The sequence below is a fragment of the Myotis brandtii genome, unplaced genomic scaffold, assembly GCF_000412655.1.
Source record: "Myotis brandtii unplaced genomic scaffold, ASM41265v1 scaffold555, whole genome shotgun sequence".
Classification (NCBI taxonomy): domain Eukaryota; kingdom Metazoa; phylum Chordata; class Mammalia; order Chiroptera; family Vespertilionidae; genus Myotis; species Myotis brandtii.
Window position 1 is genome coordinate 678158 of NW_005370065.1, and position 8438 is coordinate 686595.

Genomic DNA, 8438 nt, shown 5'->3' on the forward strand with positions numbered 1-8438 from the left:
GGGGACCGCGAGGGGGAGGAGGGGCCGCCTCGGATCAAGGCCGGCGTCACTCCTGGTGGAGTTCGCGGGACTGGGAGGGGGATTGGAGGCCCCCATCGGGGGCTTCCCCAGGGCCTGGCGCCTCCTTCCCCACCTGCCAGGCCAGGCCCCTGATCCTGCTGGCGCCCCCCGCAGCCCCCTCACCGGGAAAGAAGGAAATTCACCACGAAGTGGGCAGTCTCGGTGAAGAGCATGGTGTCCAGGCTGCCTGGCCGGCCTCGGCCTCTTTAATACCTGCCCAGGCGTGGAGGGGCCTGAAAGCCCATAGTCCCCCTGGGCCGGCTGTTTTTAGCAGCGGCCGCAGCTGGCAGCGCGGGGGCGGGCAGCGCCAGCCCCTCTGGCGGGTCCAGTCCGTTGTCTGACTTCACCAGCCGCTTTGGTGGGAGAGAGCTGGTCACCAGATCTTAAGCGTCCCCTGGACACGGCCCCAGGACCTGGGACGGAAGGGCAAGGGCGGGCAGAGGCAGCGAGAGGGGGCGGAGGGCAGGAAGGCCAGCTGCCGGTTGAATAAACCTTCCCGTTCCACTCCAGCCTCCACGCTCACACCTGATGGTGTGTGTGCTCAGGTGGAACCCACACCTCAAAAGGCCTCCCTGCTCCCAGGTTGAGGAGCCCGCTCACTCGCCCTTTAAGAGCCTTTCCCCCTTGCTCCAGGGCACTCTTCAATGTCAGAGGCTCTCAGCCAGCTCAGGTCAGGAATTCTTATCTAGTTCAGGAATGCGTTTCTGGGAGCTTCAGGACCCTAAGCTGTCTGCAAAGTTCCAGACACAAGTATATTTCTGGAGAGAATCTAGAAAGGGTTCCTGACTACCTCCCCTCCCCCTAAAAAAGTGCTTAATCTGGTCTAACCCACTCTTTGCAGAACGGGAAACAGGTTCAGAGAGGAGTAAAGCCCAAAGTAAAACCCTGGCTTCCTACTACTCTGTTTGCCCCCCCCCCCCCAACTAAGAGAGACAACTCTTATGTGCCCTTGTCCTGCTCAGAGCATGGGGTTCAGGGCTCAGAGCCCTCAACCCCTGGGGATCCTGAGCAGCGTTCTGGCCCAGCTCGCTTCCCCACACTGCCAGTTGGGGCTATTTCCCCCCAGTGACTCATACTGGCTGCTGGGGAGAGTGGGCAGCTGTTTTGAGCCCCCAGAGTCCAGTACAGGTCCTGACTTGCCCCACCCCCACCCCCCCAAATTGTGCAACCACATTTGGGGATTTATTAATATATTTTATTGATTTTTTACAGAGAGGAAGGGAGAGGGATAGAGAGTTAGAAACATCGATGAGAGAGAAACATCGATCAGCTGCCTCCTGCACACTCCCTACTGGGGATGTGCCTGCAACCAAGGTACATGCCCTTGACCGGAATCCACCTGGGACCCTTGAGTCCGCAGGCTGATGCTCTAACCACTGAGCAAAACCGGGTAGGGCCACATTTGGGGATTTAATCTCTTTTCCTTCCTTAGGGATTCTCCTCTCATTCCTTCCCCTTTCTTTCTCTCCAACCTCTCCCTCCCTGACGGCTCCTTCCCAGCAGCAAACAAACAGGCTGTAGTCCTTCCTATCTTTGAAAAAGAAAGCCCTCCTTCAACCCTGTGTCCTTCTCCAGATCCCTTCACAGCCAACATTCTTGAAAGAGTTGTGTGCACACTCTTTCTACCTCGGCACTCACACAGTGTGGCTTCCGCCCCCACCTTTCCTCACCAAGGTCATCACCACTGACCTTGTTGTTAAATCCAAAGGATGCTCTCCAGGCTTTATCTGACTTGACACAGTCACATACTCTCTCCTGTTTGAAGTACTCTGTGTCCTTGTTTTTCTGGACACTGCACTCTTGATTTTCCTATCGTACTGATTGCTGCCACGTGGCAAATTTCTCCTTTGCTCACTGCCTAAACATAGGTGTCCCGGGCCCCGCAGTCTGTCCCGAGGGAATCTCCTCTCATCGGTTCCCACGCCTTTGGTGTCCCCTGTGTCAGGGACTCACTTCTCTCTTTCAGCCCTGACCTCTCTTCCCTGCTCCACACCCATCTCTTGGACCCCGCCCCCTAGATGTCCCACCTCACAGGAAACATGCCCAGCACCTGCCCTTCCTCTCATGTTCCCCAGCTTGGCCCTTTTCTCCGTTGCCTGAACTAGAAATCTGGGCTTGGTTCTATACTCTTCCCTTTCGATATTCAAGGAGCTACAAAATCCTGTCCTCTCTGATTCACACCCAAATCCCATTGCTTCTCTCCATTTCCACTGCTCACACCTGGTCCCAGTACCTGTGGCCTTGTACCTGGGAGGCTGCAGCAGCCTCCCGATTGTCTCCTGCTGCCACTCTGGATCTCTTAGGCCATCTGTTCCCACAAAGCAACCAGGGTTGTCTTTCCAACCATGAGTATGTCCCTCTGCCCAGTGTCTTCAGCAAAAAGTTCACGCATGGCACACACCAATCCCAGTGCTGGGCCATTTCCCACCCTGGGTTTTTGCCTGGGTAACTGCTTCTTATCTCAGTCCCAGTGTCAGTTTCCTAGGGAAGCCATTCTGGACACCTCCAGCTGGCTCTGCTTTTCCTTCTACAGCACTGTGGCCTCTCCTCGGTGGACTCATCAAGCAGGCATTCTACAAAATCCTTAGCCCTCCCATTTTAGGCCCTGGGGGTGTCGGGATGAATATGTCCTCACTGAATCCATTCAGCAGGGATAAAAGAATATAGTAAGTACACAGTGGGATAATTAAGTGCTATGGGAGGGCAGAAACAGGGGGGCAGAGCCTTCTTTGAGAAGTGACAATTGGTGGAGATCTGAAGGGTCAGTGGGATTGGAAAGGAGGCTATTCCAGGCAGGAGGACCGGTGTGCTTAAAGGTGGGAAAAACATTTAGTGAAGAGCTGAGGGGTGTCCAGTGGCTGGACAAGTGATGTAAAGAAGTCACGGATGAGATTTAAGTAGGAGAATGACATGGCTGGGTTTGTGGTCTTTCTAAAACAAGTCCAGACTGGAGGAATCAAGCGAGGAAGAAAGCAGAGGGGCTGGTGAGGAGCTGCTGGAGTAATCCAGATGAGTAGCAATGAGAGCTTGATTTGGAGGGGTGGCAGAATGGACTGTGGTCATCGGGACTGGGGTTGGGAAAGAGAGAGGGAATGAAAATGATTCTGGTGCCCTTACCCCAAGGGTGGGTGGGGAGAGGCATGGGAGCTGGGACACCCATATCCCTGTGGTGTCCAACTCACTGATCTACCTGGTTTGGGGTTTCCTGAGTCTTCCCAGCTGCTCCTCATTCATCATTTTTCCTAGAGGAGCAGGTGGAGGCCCAAGAGGAGGAGGCTGCTCAGGAGACCCAGATGAGGCAAAGGGGAGGACAAAAGGCAAGTTGGGTCAGAGTCCAGATGTGATGGGGTTTCAGGGAAAGTGATATCTGGGGTTTCCTCAGAGTCTGGAAATTCCACTGTCTCTGGCTCCACTATGACCCCCAAATTCTGAGATGCTCTATCTCTGGGACCCAGTCCTTGGAAGTCTCAGGAGTCTTCTAGGGACTGTGAGTCTGTAGCTGAAGGCCCATCATCCCCTGCTGTCAGGACTCTGGACAGTCCCTGACATCAGTGTGACTTCACACGAGTTGGCCCAGTGCCCACTGCCTGCATGATTCTCCAGAATTGGGATCCTCACACGAACCCTGGAGTTCCCCAGCTTATGTACCCACATTGTACATAGGAGACTTCCAGCGTTTAAGGAATTCGCACAGCTAAGATGAGGCAGGAGGAGGATTGGAACTAAGGTTTGACTGGCATCAGAGTCTGTGCTTTTAACTCCTGAACTATATTAAGCCTGTCGACCCCTGGTTGATTGGCTCAGTAAGGGGAGAAGGTTTTATGGGAACTTGCTTGTGGTTGGGGTGGCTGCCCCCGTTTCATATCAAGCAATGGGAAAAGATGGTGCTGACGTCAATCGTTGCCATGACGACATAGCAACCCTTCCCCTGCCATCTCCATGGTAACCTGGGGGTCCATCTGTACTTCACCCCCTCCCTCTAAAAGGAGTCCTTAGGGAGGGGCTGGCTAATAAGGTGTCTGAGAGAGAATAAGGGAAGGCAGTGAGTCAAGCATCCCCTTTTCCCTGGGCCCTTCCCCATTCCTCAGGTCCAGACAGTAAGGCTGGGATCTGGGGTCCTGCTTTGGGATCAGGGTGAGGGAGGCAACTCTGCTTTTACCACTTGGGGATTCCCCTGGAAATGCCCCCCTACCATGTTCGTAGGCTTCTGAGCAGAACTGCTGGGAAGCTGGCAGAGGGAGGCAAGAGGGATTCCCCAAGCCCCTCCCTGGCTGGGTATCACCTAGTCCCTGGGAACTTGGCTGGCCGGCTCTCTGCTGCCCCTTGAAGCCAACTGTAGGAGCAGCATCAGCCTCTCTTGGTCTTCAAGTGCTAGCTATGCCAGAGATTCCTGCCTGGTGCTGTACTCACATGACTGCTGAAACCTCCCACCAGGTGTCATTAATCTCATTTTACAGATTTGGAAATGGAGACTCAGAGAGGCTAAGTAACTAGCCCAAGGTTGCACAGCTTGTAAATGGTAGTCAGGACTCAAACCCAGGACTAGAATTTAGGCCAGTGACTTTTTCAGTGGGAAAGAAGAAGCGGCAGAGGACAGAATGGAGGAGATGCGAAGTAGGAAAGAGAAGTGCTCCAGATTGGAGCCTGTGGTGCTCCCTGCCGCCCACAGAACAAAGTTCAAACTCAGTGTCTCAGTCCAGCTTCTCTTCTGTGAATTCACCCCTGGATCCCCTGAATTCTGAGCTCTGCAAGGACACGTGATCAGATTCAGGCCTGGGCTCTCAGCACCTGGTATGGCCCAGGTAGGTATTGGTGGAAGTTGATTGAACTGAATTCCTGGAACTTGCCCTGCACGTTTCTGCCTCCTGCCTCTGTCCACAGTGTTCCTTCCGCCTACAATGCCCTCCTCACGGACATTCTAGACCGAACTGGCTCCAGGGTCTGGCCCATTGGCAAGGTGGGTGTCTGGAATCTTTGCATCCCTCACTATCCAAGCACATGGGATGAGGCCATATATATATGTTAAGGAAAGGAAGGTTGAGAAGATGGGACAAAGGAAGTAAGATGGGAGAAGGCAAGATGGGAAGGATTCAGCATTATAGGGCTGGCAAAGTCCAAAGAAATCAGCCAGTGCCTTTTTTTTTTTCAATCAGTGGGGAAAGGGGCCCTAAGGGAAGGGGCTTGCCTGCGTGAGGCCTCCTGGTGGTTCATTGGTAGCCATGTGAGTTCTGTGAGGGCCCAGGCCCGTGTCGGTCAGGTTCACCACTGAATCTGCAGTGCCCTGCACAGGCTTGGTGGACCTGTATTGTCTGTGCCAGGGACAAAGCCTGAACTAGAACCCAGAGGCCTGACATCTGGTCATCCTGTCCAAGGCTCCTCATTGCCACAGAAGAGAGTTGTGCCCTGACCGGTTTGGCTCAGTGGATAGAGCGTCAGCCTAGGGACTAAAGGGTCCCAGGTTAGATTCCGGTCAAGGGCATGTACCTTGGTTGTGGGCATATCCCCAGTGGGGGGTGTGCAGGAGGCAGCTGATGGACATTTCCAACTCTCTATCCCTCTCCCTTCCTCTCTGAAATCAATAAAAATATATTAAAAAAAAAAAAGAGAGAGAGTTGTCACCCTGGCCCCTGCCAGTCTCTACCCTTTCTTTTCTGGCCCCTTTCGCTCCCAGACATACCAATCTTCTAATCTTGGCATAAGCTGTCTCTGCTCCTGGTTTGTTTCTTTCTCCATCTTTACCCATTATTTTCTGGTGATGCTGTCAATCACCTGGCTGGGCTTACTTACACCTCAAGGAAAGGCTTACCTGTGGCCCAGCCTGTCAGTTACAGTCTCCCATCTTCCTGACAATGCTAATTGGCCCAAGGTGTGTACACATGATTTAAGAAGGGCCAGTTTCTGTCCCTCTAGCAGTGGTTCTCAACCTTGGCTGCACATTAGAATCACCTGGGAATCTTTTTAAAATCCTGATTTCTGGGCCTCATCCTCCAGAAATTCTGTTTCTTTGTTATGGGGTGGGGCCACAACATTAGTAACAAAGAAACAGAATTTCCGGAGGATGAGGCCCAGAAATCAGGATTTTAAAAAGATTCCCAGGTGATTCTAATGTGCAGCCAAGGTTGAGAACCACTGCTCTACGGGCAGATATACAGAGACTGGGAGAAACACCTCTCCCTTCTTGGGATTTCTAAGCTGCTTGTGGACGTGCTGCCTGCCCAGGAGATAATCTGGGATGAGAGAGGAACAATGGGGCAGTCCTGGTGGGATTGAATCCTTGGTTATAGCCAGGTAGATGCCCTGGTTCCTACAGTTCTTGCTTTAATCACTACTTATATCCTTCCAAGGCACTTACAATAACAAATTCCTTTTTGCTCAAGCTACCTTCAGTTGCTCTCAATGGTGAGACCGTATCAATACAGAGCCTGATAATTTTTTTCTTTCTTAAAATGAAAACATCCTCCTAAGGAGGGTGAGCACTGTTTACAGGGAATGAGGCCCTTTTTCTGCAGAGCAGCGGCATGGGTTGTTAGGCTGCAGAGGGCCGACATTAAGCTTGGTGGGGATAGAAACAGCTGGATTGTTCCACCTAACAGAACTGAGAGTCCCTGAGGGGTTCTCCAGGAGGGACAGGTGGAGGAGAGCAGTGAAGGAGGAGGGAAAAGCCAGCACTAGTGCCTGATGCCAGGGGTTATCATGGTGGAGGGGAAAGATAGGTGTGGGGTCTTTCAAGAATCAGGACATCTTAAAGCAGCGGTCGCCAACCTTTCGGACCATGGACCACCGGTTGGCGACCACTGTCTTAAAGGACCAGGAACCGAATGGTCATGTAAAGTCCTCACTTCAAAGTAGACCTTTTGGTCAACATCATATCCTTCAATAAGCTTCCCACATTTGGCACTGCCTAGGGGAGCATTTGTGTGGAAGTCGAGAAGTCACCTTACAGGTGACCGTGGGATTCTGAAGTGCTCTGAGGACAGCTGGCCTTCTACCCTATGTGATTAGGGTAGAAGTCAATTGTACTTAGATCTCAGGAGACTGAACCTGAGAGGGAAATTAAGTCAATTGTACTTAGATCTCAGGAGACTGAACCTGATCTTTGGCTTACATATATTTTTCCAATATTAAAATAATACAGGTTCATTAAAGCAAAATTGGAAAGTGGAAAATACTTGTTCAGCTTAAATACTACACTCCCAGGCAACTTCCTGTCATGGGCCCTTCCTGTGGGTGGCTTTTAGGGTATTGAGTTTGAGGACACAGGAGCGTGATAGCATGGCTCTCAAGGCTGTTTCCTCACCTGTAAAATAGGAATAAGAAATCAGTTTTTCAAATGACCTATTTCCCAATCTTTTTTCTGGTCCCACCGGTTCTAGGAGAAACCAAGGGTCAAAACAGAAGAGGCAGCCCCTAAGTCTTCCAACAAAACCAGAGATGCCAGGGTCACAAAACAGCAGGTAGCAAAACCCAAGTGCATCTTGGGAGAATTGAATGGGCCTGGTGTGGGAGGTCATTCTCTTTATTCAAGTTGTCTGCCCACCCCCTCCAATCCCGAGCTTATCTAGGCCTGGGAGCACAGTAACACAACTTTCACTGGAGACCAAGAGACGGGTGGGGAGAGGAAGGATAAGGGGAAAGGGTCCGAGAGGAAAGGCTGCCAGAGAAGGGGTCGTGCATGACTAGCAAGAAAAGGGGGGAGGGGGGGCACCCGGCCAGAGAGAGTGAACCGAAGGGAGAGCCCTGGGGCTGGGAGGACCCCAGGGAGGAGGCAGCCGAAGGGAAGGTACTATGGGATGAAGCAGAGAAGTCCGCGGCCCGATCCGACGGGACAGACACACACGGCCAGCCCGGAGTGGAAAGAACAGTTTATGCTGTGCTTTATTAAAATGTGCATCATTCTTTATTTTAAAATGTGCATCATTGTCTCATGCTCGGCGCGCGCGACGTGCTAGGCGCACTCAGGTGGCGCGGGCCCGGGGGCTCCCGCCCATAGCCAGGTAGACGTCGATGGGCACGTGCAGCAGCGTCAGGCAGTGGCAGCCCGGGCAGCGGCGAAGCGGCCTGAGGGGAGCAGTGCGACAGGGGGCGCTGTTGGGGATCCATCCGCGGGGTGCACTTGGTCTCCGGGGTTGGGCGTGGACGTGGGGCCCTTACCTGGGCGGGTTTTTGCTCAAGACCCTCTGGGACAGGGAACACCCGAGAGCGCAGGGGGGGCCGCGGGGAGGGCGCCGGCTCACCTGACCCGGTTGTGCTCCGTAGCGACCGGCTCTGGGTTGTCCTGGGACTCGGGGGTGGCGGCCAGGCCAGGGGAGTCTCCGGCCTCAATGGGAAATCTCCGACCCTGAGGGGGCTCCTGGGCACTCATGTCCAGGCCCTGAGTC

The 8438-nt window shown here is 53.2% G+C and overlaps 1 protein-coding gene across 1 annotated transcript; it reads right to left on the reverse strand.

Annotated features, from left to right (window-relative positions):
• Positions 1 to 7910: 7910 nt before the first annotated feature.
• FAM229A (family with sequence similarity 229, member A) lies at positions 7911 to 8432 on the reverse strand. The gene is made up of 2 exons (XM_005878400.2): positions 8295 to 8432; positions 7911 to 8118 (listed from the first exon to the last, which is right to left on the reverse strand). Exons 1-2 carry the CDS (start codon positions 8420 to 8422, stop codon positions 8016 to 8018), a joined length of 231 nt encoding a protein of 76 aa, XP_005878462.2. The 5' UTR covers positions 8423 to 8432; the 3' UTR covers positions 7911 to 8015.
• Positions 8433 to 8438: the final 6 nt, after the last annotated feature.